The sequence below is a fragment of the Dermochelys coriacea genome, chromosome 14 (assembly GCF_009764565.3).
Source record: "Dermochelys coriacea isolate rDerCor1 chromosome 14, rDerCor1.pri.v4, whole genome shotgun sequence".
Classification (NCBI taxonomy): Eukaryota; Metazoa; Chordata; order Testudines; family Dermochelyidae; genus Dermochelys; species Dermochelys coriacea.
Window position 1 is genome coordinate 14,349,114 of NC_050081.1, and position 14,478 is coordinate 14,363,591.

At 48.3% G+C, this 14,478-nt stretch overlaps 1 protein-coding gene across 2 annotated transcripts in view; it reads left to right on the forward strand.

Annotated features, from left to right (window-relative positions):
• Positions 1 to 2,093: 2,093 nt before the first annotated feature.
• Positions 2,094 to 14,478, forward strand: part of SLC9A3R1 (SLC9A3 regulator 1) — a 33,630-nt gene continuing 21,245 nt past the window's right edge. The window contains exon 1 of one of the 2 annotated variants that reach the window (XM_038371836.2): positions 2,094 to 2,855. In XM_038371836.2, coding sequence (XP_038227764.1) covers positions 2,394 to 2,855 — 462 coding nt within the window. In that variant the 5' untranslated portion in view covers positions 2,094 to 2,393. The remainder of the gene's footprint in view (positions 2,856 to 14,478) is intronic. The other variant, XR_006275513.1, reaches the window with a different exon arrangement.

The following is a 14,478-nucleotide window of genomic DNA, read 5'->3' on the forward strand; positions in this document are numbered from 1 at the left end:
TAAAGGCTAAAGGGCCTCTCATGATGCTATTTGGAGTGAGTTTGATTTACAGCACTAACCTCAGGCAGCCCACAAAGTTTTGCTATTTCCATAAAGCCACGTTATAGATGAACAGACAAAGTCCAATTAGCAGAGTTGCAAAGGGAAACTCGAGAAACTGATCTGGAATTTGGAGAAAGGGAGAGAAGTTCTTTTCAAGAAAAAAACAGCACAAGGCTAACAATCTCAGCCTCATCTGGAAAAAGAAAAGGAGTACTTGTGGCACCTTAGAGACTAACAAATTTATTAGAGCATAAGCTTTCGTGAGCTACAGCTCACTTCATCGGAGCTGTAGCTCACGAAAGCTTATGCTCTAATAAATTTGTTAGTCTCTAAGGTGCCACAAGTACTCCTTTTCTTTTTGCGAATACAGACTAACACGGCTGCTACTCTGAAGCCTCATCTGGGTGCTCCAAAGAAAACAACCTCCCCCCACAGCCTGTGCCATTGCACCCAAACAACCTTTACCAAAGGGGAAAAAGTGGAGCACCATATCTGTAAAGCAGTCAGTTCACATGCAGAAACAGACTAGTGCCCTCAGCAGCTCAGAGTCCATGGTGTAATTTCATCTTCTCTCCCTTCTTCTCCACCTAATTTGACTAAGGAATCTAACATCTGATAATGTTTTGACTTATGTGACTCCTGTTGCTCTAGTAAACCCACAAGTTCAATTGCTTCTGGAGGCCTAGATTAAAATCTGCCAAAGTCAGCAATTTCAGTGAGTTTGGTTCCATCACTCATCTCTAATGGATATTAGGTCATGTCAAAATGAGGACACCACTGAGAGAACAGGAATAGCAAGACTGTTATAGCATAGGTTTGGGATGCAATGGACGAGCTGTGTGTGTCCCTTAGCTGAACAAGGAGGTGTGTTGTGGGTCAGTACTGGGACACATCAGGATTGCTTCCTGGGTGAGTCATTTTGTTCATGAAAACGTTCACAAATCCTGCAAATGTCATTAATTTAAGCATGGCTGATGGTTTCTCCAGGAATTCATGCCTGACGCCTGTTTGTTACTCGTTATTCTCCTATTCAAAAACCGTAGTTATCCAATCAGAGAGCAGAAACAATGCCATGTGACTGAAAAATCCCACACCCCGGATAGTAATTAGTCAAAGGCAGAATTAAAGCCGATAGCTCAGGAACAGCCCCTGGGACTGAAAGTTGAAACGATTCTGTGAACCGGAGTAATGAAAAGGTTAGTAGGAACCAGGAGCAGTTCAAGATCATTCTGAAACTGAAAAGGGGGCTACACTTGCAATGAACATTATTAGCAATGAGTAATTCGACCAGTTTCTAATGTGTGTGAAGCCCATAATTCCCAAGCAACTAGGTCACCACCACAGTCAGATCCAGAACCATTTGTACTGAACAGATTCCGGTGCTGGCAGAAGCTGTTCGGGGAAAGTCACTTGCGAGCTGTCAGTGCGCCGCTTGGGGCGTTCACAAAACAAGGATGCATCCGATGAAGTGAGCTGTAGCTCACGAAAGCTTATGCTCTAATAAATTTGTTAGTCTCTAAGGTGCCACAAGTCCTCCTTTTCTTTTTGCGAATACAGACTAACACGGCTGCTACTCTAAAACAAGGAGGATGAGTCAGCCGAGCCTCTCTTCTTCGCAGCACGTCTTCCCGCTACAGGAATTCTGCCTCCCTGGGAAGTCCCCGCTCATCGTGAAGCTGCAGGGAAGTCTGCATCTGAAGAAGTGGGGTTTTGACCCAGGAAAAGCTGATGCCCAAATAAATCTGTTAGTCTTTAGAGCGCCACCGGCCTCCTTGTTGTTTTTGTGGCTACAGACTAACCCAGGCAGCTACCCCCTGCTACTTGGCTGCAGGGAGGGTCACTCAAGTGGCCCCCACGCCTGCTCCTCTTGGACTCCCTGTCTCTGATGGAAGAATCTTCACTCTTGCTACTTTGTGACACTTCTGCTTCCGGAGAACTTTCCTTGCAGCCGCGAGGCTCCGTTGAGGGTGGAGGGAGGCTATTTGCATAATCCCGCCTTCTCGCGGCTTGGATTAAACTCCCGGGCCTCAGGGGCCGCGTCATCTCCCCTCGGCTCCGCCCCCGCCTTACTCCGATTGGCCTAGCGTCGCCCCGCCGCCCTCCCGGGCCCGCCCCCTGCTATAAATGGCGGTGACAGGCTGTAGAACGCGCGGACGGAGAGCGGGGTTCGCGTTGAGGCTTCGTCACGTTCCGGGCAGCGGCGGTCTCCCTCCCGGCTCGCGGGGCGCCTGCTGCGGGGAGCCGGCGCTGGAGCCGCCCGCCCGGATCCTCGCGGGGCTGCAGCGGGCTCGAGCTCCCGGGATCGCTGCCTCTCGGAGCCGCCGATCTCTTTCCACCCTCCCGCCGGGAACATGAGCGACGGGGCGGGGAGCGAGCGGCCGCTGCTGCCCCGGCTCTGCCGCCTGGAGAAGGGGCCGAACGGCTACGGCTTCCACCTGCACGGGGAGAAGGGCAAGGTGGGCCAGTTCATCCGGCTGGTGGAGCCGGACTCCCCGGCCGAGACGTCGGGGCTGCGGGCCGGGGACCGGCTGGTGGAGGTGAACGGCGAGAACGTGGAGAAGGAGAGTCACCAGCAGGTCGTGAGCCGCATCCGAGCCGCCGTGGGCGCCGTGCGCCTGCTGGTGGTGGACGCGGAGACGGACGAGCAACTGCAGAAGCTGGGCGTCCAGTGCCGGGAGGAGATAATCCATGGGCTGCCCGCCGCGGGGCAGGAGAAGCCGGAGGAGAAAAGTAACGAGGAGCCGCAGGAGGAGGCACCGAGGGAGCCGGTGGAGAGGCCGGACGGGGAGGAGAAGAGCCAACCTGCGGAGCGGGTAAACCTAGGTCATTCCCGGGGTGGGGAGGGCAAGCCCTTGGGGGGCTAATGGCGAAGTGGGGGCGGGGAGAGAGCAGCGAGTAAGCCGCAGGTTCTGGGGAGAAGGGAGTGGGGGAGACCGCGGGGCCCAGGGCTTAGGCAGAAGGGGGAAGAACTCGGACAGGTTTGGGAGTTGCGGTGCGGGTGGGGGGAGCAGGGTCTGGCTGAGTGTAACTGACTCTGGTGGTCCCCCAAATACCCCATAGAGTTTCCATGCAGAGGATGGCTCAATGCCCTGGCACGGCCACTCTCAGAAGACCAGATAACGGGCTAGAGGGACTGTTGGTCTGAGCCAGCGTGGGCATTCCTACCACAGTCTCTCTCAAAGGGGGACTGACCTCCCCCTCCAGGTACCTCTCAGGCTCCCATGGTTCCCTGCAGGCTCTCTACTGATTTGTTCTTGTAGCTGGGGATAACTCCATCCTCACCTTTGATGATGAAATGTGAGGCAGTCCATTCGCTTCGGCTGGGTGCCAGCTGAATGTAGGGCTGGCGCTTACCTGCCCTGGCAGGAGAGTCTGGCTGAGTACAGATTTCTGTTGGGAGAGAGAACTTGGGCGGGGGGGAGGCGCTCAGAGAGGAGGGGGGATTTTGGGTGGCCAGGTGCATGCTCCAGGAATTTCCATGTTGGATTCTAGCATCTCTCTATCCCCATATCTGCCAGGCACAGTCTCTGCTGACCTATGCTGGAAGGAGACCCAAGTACCATTCTGTACTGTAATGGGAAGAGCACTGGTACCTTAAAGGGGCAAATGTCTTCTGTGTTTAAAAGTTCCCTGACCTGTCTTAATGGGAGTGAAAGACTTTTACAATTTCTGTCTAGTTTGATTTTAATGCAGGATCCATTCTAGACTGTTGTATTTCTCTCAGCTTTGATAAACTGGTCAATTTCGTGTTAGCCTTATCCTTGCTAGTCAGTGTCACTTTCTGGTTCTCTTGTGCTCACAAAATGCAGCAATAGTTGGGTTGCAAATGCTGCAGGGAAATGACTTTGGGGTGTGTGGGGGTGAGATACTAACATTCATGTTGCCACAAAATTAAATTCTGGTTTTTTGTTTTGTTTTAAATCTCCAGCTTATATTTTAGCCCAAATTTTAACTCTAGTGCCCCTTTTAAAGAGATGCCATCAATTTGAAATCTAGCCTGTTAAATATACTAACTATCTCAAGTACTACATCTGCCCATAAAGCTATCTTTGTGTAGTTTTTTTACAATCACATTTTCCAATTTTTTGTTAAATGCATCTCCTCCTGTTTGGAAAGCAGAGGTAGACCTGTAAATAAAGGGCAAACAAGAGAGAAGTGAGAGAGACAGAGGAATCCAGGCCAGATACCTTCCTCTAGTTTCTTTAGGTTCAAACCCCTTTCTAAATCCAAAAGTTTTAGGAATACTCTCTCCTGTAGCCGTGTGAAAGAGTGACAGAAACAGAAGAAACCTATTATATGAGGAAAACAGTAATACTGACTATTCCAAGTTGTTGGTGGAAATACTCTGAAGCACCTACGAGCCCCAGTCACAGACCAGGACCCCATTGTGTACAAATGCACAAAGTAAACAAACTGGAAAAATGTAGGAACTTTCCCTACCCACAATTAATGCTCTTAAATGTGTTACTTGTTTTACCTGCTGTGGTTACTTTTCACAGAAGAGTGTCTCTTATTTGACTCGTTTAAGCATCTCTTGCTCATTAGTAACCCCTAGGTCTCCATCTTGCCCTGTTGCTGTAGTTGGGATATTTGAAATAATGTCACTTCTCAAAAGAATCCACTCTCCTCCCAAGTGTTACAGTGAGGGTGGTATAGTTACTCTTAAAGGTATGGATGTGGGGTCATGGTTGAACCACGTGGGGGTGGGATGTTGCCTTCTCAATGCTTATGGGACTAAAGTTCCACTATTGCATGTATCGATATAAGATTGAATGTTTCTCCCTCTCATTCATATTGTGTAGCTCCTAGTTGGTGAGGAGGAAGAGAGATGAGGGCTCTGTCAGGATGAGATGGGTCTCAGAGTAAGTGTCTAGGGCTCTTTAACTTTGGGGAACGTGTGTAGCTGAGGATCTAGTTTTTAAATCTCTGTGGACTTCGTGCCTGCCTGCTGCACTCATCAGAAAGAACCAGTGGCTGGTGGCTATTTAGGAGGTGGTGTGGTGGAAAACTAGTAAAACTGTTTTGTTCTCCCAGTTCTTCTCTGCTGTAATGTTTTTAAAGAAACAAAACCAAACACAACTCTTCCCCCAAAACCTCAACAATGGTCAGACTGCTGGTGTGCTGTGACCACAGTTTTTCATACTGACCAGTATCTTCTCATTGTTTCTTTATGCTCTAAATGCTTAGACTGTAAACTCTTCGGGGCAGGGACAGTCTCTGTTTTTGCAGTGCTTAGAACAATGAGAGCCAGGATTCTAGGTGCTTCCATCACAGAAACAATAAAAACTAAATAAAAGGGGAGGGGAATTTTGATCCATGCTGGCTGCAAGTCTTGAAATATGGAAACTTATCAATTCAGAAATGTCTGGCTGTCTTCTACAATATTTTAGTAGAAATACAGATGGAAACACAGTAGAGAGAAGATGTGGAAGGGAAGAGACTCTGGAACTGAGAATGAAATTGCCCTTTACCTACTTGGAGTAGCTTTTAATGGATGCCCTAGCTTTATGACCTAGTTAATATTTACATAATGGAAAATATGTACCTTGTTGCAAATGTAACGCCAACAGACAGGCGGGATCCACCCAGGAACCTCTGAAGCTTAGTGCATGAGCCTCTATAGCATGAGCTAAAAGCCAACTGGCTGTTAGCTAGGGCTGTAGAGCAGACTCATTTTATCTCTCTCTCTCTCTTTCTCTAAGTGGTCTCTGTGCCACTAGATGGGACAGAACACCACATCCAGAAGGGGTGTGGGTTACACTAAGACTGTATGTTTTCACCAGTCTGTGGTGGACCTCTTCAATAGATCTCCTTAAATAATAAAGCTGGGTTATCTTCCCTGGGGATGGAGAAATAAACATCTAAGAAATAAATCTTGGAAGCAGTGTCCCTCTTTCTGATCAGGATAAATTTATCTTGGATAAAATCCTATAGCTGACATGGTAGATTCATTGCTCACTGGTGTTCAAGGGGGTGAGGAGAGACATCTGGTCCATTGATACTTGGGAGACTGCTGGCTTCACCACTTTCACAGGCTGAAGAAGAGAGCTGAAAGGGCTTAATTATCACACAATTGAGGATATAAATAGGACAAAATGTCTCATCAAAGTGAAGGGTTGAACTATCGCTATATAACCATATTGCTCAGATGTGATCTCAAAGAAGCTCCACTCAACTTCTGAGAGTTGAAGGCTTTCAGCACCTGTAAAGGTCAGGCCCTAACGCTATTTTGAGAGCTCTAGCTCTAGAGCATTTAGAGGTTCAAAGTATGGTCTACAAGGGAGTCACCTGTCAGAGGTTTTGTTAATACTAGAAAACCAGTGGGGGCCTAGAGAGAGGTTCTGGGAGCTTTAGACTTGGACTCTGTGGAGGGATGTCCTCTCACACCAGCTGTTGTATCCTGTAATTAGGAGGAGCAGGGCGTTCTTAAGGAGATGATCATTGGAGACAGTGAGTGGATGGACTTTGCCTTTGCTGAGCTAACATTCTTACTGTTAACTGCTGAGGAATGATAGTTCTGCTAATTGTTCCCCATATTGGACTTTAGCCTGGATCCAGAACACATGTTCCTCTTTGGCCATCTGCCCTACTGTGTCACATGCACTTTGCACAAACTGATGGAAAATTTCAGGCCTTTTGGAGCAGACAGCTCTTGCTCAGACTTGTTGTTAGCAAGGTTCTGTTCTTCTGGATATCCCACAAATGGGATTCTCACAGGGTTCAAGTAGCTTTTGCCAGTCCCTCTGAGGGGAGCGAGAATCAATTCCCTTCAGACTGGGCTGGGGATAAAAGTTTCTGTTCATCTTACCTCATTAAAATGAGAGGAATCTTCTCTTGATGTCACTTAGATGAAGAAAGAAGTAACTGATGTAGTTTGCCTTTCTTTTCTGTAGGGGACAGAAATCTGGCATTCCTTACCACTTTTTCTTTAATATGTTGCAACCATATAAATTGAGTGTCTTGACAAGATGCTTACATCGTGGCAGGGTGCCCAGGGCCTTAGGCAGCTCCGAGTCCTGTTTACTTTGGGAAAGTGACAAATAATTGTACTCTGTGTGATCTCCCTGCCCGTGGCTCAGCATACCATGAAGGCCTGGGTATGGCTGAATTACCCATGGATGAAAACCCTATGAAAGCGTCAAGACAATGCCAAGCCACGAGATAGTTACTTAACACCCAGCTGTGGTTCAGAAAGCTCAGCTCTCCATGGAAACAACTGCATTGAGAGAAGAGGGGGGGTCCACGAGATACTTGATCTATATGGCACAAGGCAGATGGATGTTAGCAGGGCACAGGGAATGCATGTGCAGGAGGTGGAATCCCTGATCAGTGACCATATACACAGCCAGGGTGGTGAGAGCTATAAGGCTGCTTTATCAGGCACTAGCTCGGGGTATGGGGCTCCTAGGGTCTCCTCCTCTGCCCAGTCACTTGGAACTAGCTGTGTCTTGTGGAACTGAGGCCGCTCCCGTAACCAGAGTGGCTGATAAAGGAGGCTCCAGCATTGTGCTGCAAGCCCAGAGCAGGGAGTTAACACTAGGGCAGTTTCTCTTCCTTCCCAAAAATGGGAAGTACACACGCTTGCAAAATGGGACAGACCCCACGGCCCATCCAGCACAGCGGAAGGTCAGTGTTTCTCAACAGGTAGCAGGAACTCCTAACCCTACCTGAGCTGGGACTAATACCTGGCTGGCCTCTGGGACCCTAGACACATGACAGCAAAGTGAAGATCTGTTTGTGGATATTCCCCTTCAGGGTGCCTAAGGAGCTCTTTCTCAGAGAGCTGCATGAGAGGAAGTGAAGGATCAACACTGAGCTGGAGGCTGGCAGCAATATTTTTTTTCAGAGCTGGTAGGAGCAAGCTCCCTGCAGTGAGGCTTAGAGGCTCTCTGCTAAAATCTCACCTGTAAGGTATTAGTCTTGCAACATTTGTTCAGTGCTGATTACTGACTGGCTGCAGGTGTCTGGGGAGTCTCCACAGTGATATCCTCCATTCAAAGGCCAGGGACCTCATCTTCCCCTCTCCGCTTCAGCAGGAAAGATTAAACCATGTCTAGGACCAGACTTTCAAGAGAGGCCAGCACCCGCCCCGCTTCCCCCCCCCCCCCCCCATTGAGAACAATGAGAACTGCTGGGTGCTGAGTACTGTTGAAATTCTCAGCCCTTCTGTCAGGTCCCAAATGCAAGCTGAGGTCTCTTGGAAACCTGTCCCCTGGCATCCAGATGATGTGATACAAGTGGCATTGGGTGGGACACAGAGTTCTTCCTATAATTTCTGGGTAGCACTTGCCGCCCTCATTGGCTAAGATTCGAGAATTGCTCATCTCCTTTTGGCTGTGGAGAAAGAAGCAACTCAAGGCTCAGCTGCTGGATCAAGAAGAATCTGCTAACTGTCCGAACTTCTCAGCTGATTAGTCTCTTGTCAGCTAGTGTACTGGGGCAGGAGGGGATGGGGAGTTCTCTGAGTCCTGTAGGGGTTAATGAGTCTGCAGGTGGTGCTCACCAGATTTGCATGTGTCAGAGTCCTATTTGCTTTATTGGGCTGGGCTGGACTTGACTTTATTTGCTTAATGAGCTCAAGGCACGTTCTGGCAGGAGGGCAAGCTGTCCTGCACTGACTGGTTGATATTTGACTCACTTTGGTCTAGGGAATGGGGGAAAACCTGCTGCATTCAGCTGGCAGAGTCCGGGGGGGTCTCTGCCTCTGAGAGCCCCGTCCACAAACATTTGTGCTTTTGTCTGGCTCCCCTCCCCTGCAATGCCTCAACTCGCTGGAACAGAGTAAACGGTCCTCCCTGTGTTAACTTGGAGCCGACACAGACCGGGGCTGTTCGGGGCCAGGTCTGGGGAGCCCCGAGGTAGCAGTGGAACAAGGGGAGGGCTCTGTTACCTTGACTCTTGCAGCACATTTCTGATGGTTGTTCCTCCCCTCCAGCTGGAGCTGAAAGTACTTTGAAAACCCTTTGAGTATTGATGATTAAGCGTTGCATATTTTATGAATAGGCATTTCTATGGTGCTCCTCAGGGTTGGGCCAAGACCCTATTATGCTAGGTGCTCTACAAACACAGAACAAAAAGATGGTCCCTGCCTCAAGGAGCTTCTATTTATTTTGTAAGACAAGCAACAACAGATGGTCTATGGAATCTGAATGTAAAAGTCTCTCCAGGTGGTAGGGTGTAAACATCCAGGAGGGAGTGATCTGAAGGGAGCATATTCAGGAGTAAGGGGATTCCATTTAGAAAAGGAACATTTAGGATGAATATAGGGTGGAAACATTGTTAATGAGGAGAGCTAGTGGATTATTCTACAGAGAAATGGTAGAAGTCCACATTGCTTAGGACACACCCAATGTGACTGGACAAAGGCCTAGGGGAGGGGCTAGATGTGGTGGATAGAGCTGGCTGTATTTTATTCGGCAAATAGTAGATGAACTCTTTTGACTGGCTGAAATTTTTTGGAATCTTCCAAATTTGGTTTGACCCGAACCAAACTTTTATTTCTTGGCACTGGCAGTGAACTGAAAAAAAATCAGTGGTTCACCCAGCCCTCTTGATGGACCTCTTTGCTGACCACTGAAAGGCAGCTGCTGTCTGAATGATACACAGGTACTAAAGAAAAGTTAAATCAGAATTACAGGGGAAGAGAGACTCAAATTGGAGTTGGCCTCAGTGACTTGGGCATACATTTTTAGTCCTGAAAGAAGTGCTCTGAGCCTTCTAAAGACAAGTGATCAGGACCTTGCTCCTAGATCTGATCTTATAAACTGATGACTATTGAACCTGAGGCAGAGTTCAGACCTCGCAGCCTTTGGGAACTCAAAGGGGAGTCCAGGTTGGTTAAGAGAACAAGCATAGCGTTTTCAAAAAGGCTCCATCACTTGGAGGCAAGTCCTATTTTCAAAAGTAACTTAGGAGCCTCATTCTCACTGAAAGTCAATGGAATAAGTCACTGAGGTGCTTTAGAAAATTTTACCTCAAACCTCTGCTCTGAATTGTCCAAACTGGGACACTCCAAGCAAGGTGATGTGCAAGACTCCCTGAAGAGCTGAGCATGTTCTTTGCTTGTCCCCATGCCTTATGTTGGGGAGGGGAGAAACCCCAGCTGTCAGACTGGTGTGATCATAGCCCACAAGGGTTAGCTTATTCCAGGATGTAACTTGGCACACAGGTGCAACATTACTTAGGTTCACACGCTTTGTTAGTGCAACAGGGCCAGAAATGTCACCAGTTCCCTTTTGGAACCTTTAAAAATTATATGAACTGGCTCTTTAAATAAGCACAGACAGCCTTGAACTTGACCCTCCATTTCCTGCAGCTGTAACAACTTGATAAGTCTCCCCCATCAAGGTTCTCAGGGGGAGTGGGATGATTCATAATCAATATGATAAACACCATAAAAATACCAATGTGGACTATAAACTGTAGAACTAGAAACTCTCAAGTCCTATTCCTGGTGCTTGAGGCCTGATCTCCCCTCCTTTTTCCCACCCCCAACTCTCTCTCTGAAGCCAAGGAAAGCTGCAGGCCGTTGGCACCTTTAAACTTGAGCACTAGACAGATTTCAGAGTGGTAGCCATGTTAGTCTGTATCAGCAAAAATTTGTTAGCCTCCAAAGTGCCACAGGTGGTGGTACTTCTTCTTCAAGCACTAGAGAAGACTAGCTGCGGAAGCTCTTAAATGGTCCCAGCGTCCCTGGCCTTGCAGAGCTGAGACTGCAGCCAGTTACTAAGCAGGACCAGCACTTCTGCTTTTGCCACAGAGGTTCTCAAGGGGACAGAAGATTATTTGCATAATGATAATGTTGTAAGGGGAGCTGACTCAGCAAAGTTGAACAATAAAACTGTTACGGGATGAGAAGAGGGGGAGGGGTTCTCTTTGTGGAATGACTAAACTGAGCCCAAACTGGGCCATACTATTTATGCATGGGGTCAAGAGAGAACGTATCCTCTCTGGTCCGGCCTCTGCTGCACCTTAGGAGCAACTACTTGCATAACGATTTGAGGCACAACTATATGTAGGAGGCTGTGCTCTACTTTCTGCTCATAACGTTTGCGCTTCCTGCCGAGTGCTGAAGCAACATGTGGGTGTCTGAAAACCACATATTGCTTTCTGAGCCAGGCAGCATCTGCTAAGGCTGCATCCCGACCTGTTGCAGACTGTAGCCGCCCCATCTTGTCAGCGGTCAGGATGCAGATTTTAACAGTAGCAAAGCTTTCGGTAACACTGCCAACTCGAGCAGCCATCCAGCTTCCTGGGACCTTCATCTCTCAAGATAGTGTTAAACTTTGGCTCTCTTTGTACCACGCGTGATTCCCCTAGGTAATGGAATAATGAGTTTCTCCTGAGGGTGTAATGCGAGGGATGGCTAGTTGAATTGCTGCTGACTTCCCAGCTGGGTTTTGAAACGTAGAAGCAGGGGGAAACAGTGAAGCCAAAATCTCTACCTGGAATGCTAAGAAACTCTCCTGAGTCACAGAGCAGATGTGGAGGAGCATAAAATGCATCTCAAGTCAGTCTGACTGTTCATATCTGCACAGTACAACTGTGCATCGCAAAGAGGCCATTTGCATCTCTGTGTTGTACAGAGCCAGGCTCCAAGTGCGTAATTCAAGCAGCCATCTGCACTCCACTGTTAATAAGGGCCTATCCGAAATGGAGGCCGAACCTCATGAATTACACCCAGGTTACAAAACTGCTGTCAAGCAAAGACCCAAGAACTGTGATGGGCCAGCTCTCTGGCAGAGCTTCAGCTAGCATTTTCAGCGCAGGAAAGGGCACTTCAGAATAATAGCAGAAAGCAAGCTGGGTACTGTAGCTTGGGTTTAGAAGATGAGTTTGATACTTACCATGTGGCTGCAAATTCTCTGGTCTTAAGTGTTGGGAAATGGTTTAAATGTGATCACAAGCCCTAGTGGGCAGAGGCATCCAGTGCCTCTGTCAGAGAGGTACTTGCATGCTGGAAATGAGTGGCCTCCTCCGAGGTGGCCTCAGGGCAGCTCTGCAAGTGGCCCTTTGCCTCAGTTTCCCCTCTTGGTTCCTCAATAAATTCAAACGAGGCTTTTGCAAATACCAATAACAGCAGCCCTCCTGTAGGGTCTAGTTTATTACCTGCAAGTTTAAATTGAAATCCAGAAATCTTCCCTCCATTAAGCTGGGCACAGCCTTGAACTCCCTTGGTGTCTCAGGGCCTTCCTGCTTTAGCAGGCTACTCCTAGCCGGGGCAACTCTATTGGTCTCTGGGTCCTCCCTGCAGGAGCCTTTCCTCATCTTTGCTGCAGCTTCCTGACCTTCCCCCTGGGCCCCTTTACAGCAGTCTCCTGCCCCACTTGATAGGGAAATCACCTGATGCACACCCAGGTGTCTCTCCTTAGTAATCAGGATTGGCTGGGCCCCAGGCATCCAGCTTTCCAAGGGTAAGCTAGCCTGTTACAGTGGGGACCTAAAGTGAGAGTGTATTGTGTGTCACTGATCCTGTTTTGACCAGCACCTGGATTCCATGATGCTGGGTTCACAGGGATGCCCTGTTCTGCAGGGAGAAAGGAGGAGGGGAACTTGGATGTCCTTGCATGCAGATGTCTCTTGCTGATAGGAAGGAAGAGTCTGTGTGGGTTTCTGAGGGGGTGGGGGAGGGTTCAGCAGCTCTTCCTTTGCACCATCATGTCAGTGGGAATTTCAGTCTTAGCAATGGGAAAGTTGTTCTGAGGGTTGAGTCTCTTCTTGCCTGTGCCCTAGAACTCGTGAGGGTGTGGGCATGGGCCCAGAGGATGAGTGCTGGAGTCATGCTGGGGTACTTGCTGCCCCTTCTTTTTTGCTGGGATTTATTGCTTAACCAGTGTCAAACCCCAAACCTCAGCCATGGAGGAGGGATCTGAGATGGGAGGGAAGAACCCAACTCTGTTTCAAAAGCAAACCGTATTTCTGAAGGAACTCTTTCTCCTTGTTCTTTGTCATGGTACGTTCTGCTCAGAGCATGGCATTGTAGTGAGATTCATGTGCAGCGCAAGAAGCCAGAGCATCTTGCACCTTAAGGGATCTTGAAGGGGCATAGTGGGTTTCTGTCAAAGGTGTTTTCCTGCAGTGTTGCGGTAGCTGTGTCAGTCCCAGGATATTAGAGAGACAAAGTAGGAGAAATAACATCTTTTACTGGACCAACTTCTGCTGGTGAGACAGACAAGCTTTGGAGCTGCACAGAGGAAGAAGAGCTCTCTCACCAGCAGAAGTTGGTTCAATAAAAGACATTGCCTCGCCGTCTTTCTCTCTCTGTCAAGGCATTTCCTGATGCAGTATGTGGGCAAAGAGATGGGTGTGGTCAATCCAGGAGACTTTGGCTCTAATATGCATTTTGGTACGGTAGGCTCCAGTCACAAAATTGAGCACTAATGCAACTCAAAGGTTGAGAAAATCGGCCTTGTTAGACTCTAAGCTCTTGTGGGGGCAGGGACTGTCCTTTACAGTGACTAGCACAATGGAGACCGGGGGGAATCTCAATGAGGCCTCTAGGCTGCACTGCCATGTAGATGGTAGCTATAGGACTCAAGTGAAGAAATTCCTCAAATCAGGATGAACAGTCACACTGAACTCTGCCCCTTCTAGCATGTTGCCATTCTGTTTGTCAAATGCAACACAATACAAAGGTGCATGTTTCGTGGAATCTGACAATGGTCACCTTGCACCTCCTGTACGTTGAAATTGCAGTTGTTCCTGTGATACAGCCATATGCTCCCTGCCATACAACAAGGCATCCGGTTTAGCTGGTTGACTGGTATGAAGAAAGGGGACTTGTATGCTAAGGCTTGCTTTGAGTTTGGTTAAAGGGAATTTAGGGTTGGGGAGAGCTGAGACTGTGTTTGTTTTATTAAAAACAACAACCCTAATTGTCACAAAGGTGGATCAAAGACCTTGTTTGAAGGTGACCTTTAGATAGTGGATAGTTCCTTGTGCGAAATGGGCAACAGCTTCTTTATGAAACATTTTAATGGCAAGTCAACATGTACCAGGAATTAAGGGGAAAGGAAGTCTTTGATTGTAACAGCTAAAAAAAGTGTAACCTAGAACTGTCCTCAAAGGAGGTTTATTCTAGGAACCTAGGCATTGCCATACTGGGTCAGACCACTGGTCCAGCATCCCATCTTTGACAGCAGCCTGTGCCAAGTGCTTCAGAGGATGTCTAGTCTAGTTTTAGATCCTTATATGGCCCCCATTCCGGTAGCTTCTGAGCTCCTCCAGTGCACGGTGAGGTAAGGAAGTATTATCTTCCCTTTACAGATGGGGAACAGAGGCACAGAGAGCCTAAGGGGCAGATTTTTAAAGGTGTTTGGGCACCTAGCTCATAACTATGGGAGTTGGGAGAATCTGGTCCTAAGTGAGTTGCCCAAGGTTACACAGGAAGTCTGGGGTGGAGCAGGGACCTAACCCTGGGTCTCCCAAGTCCCAAGC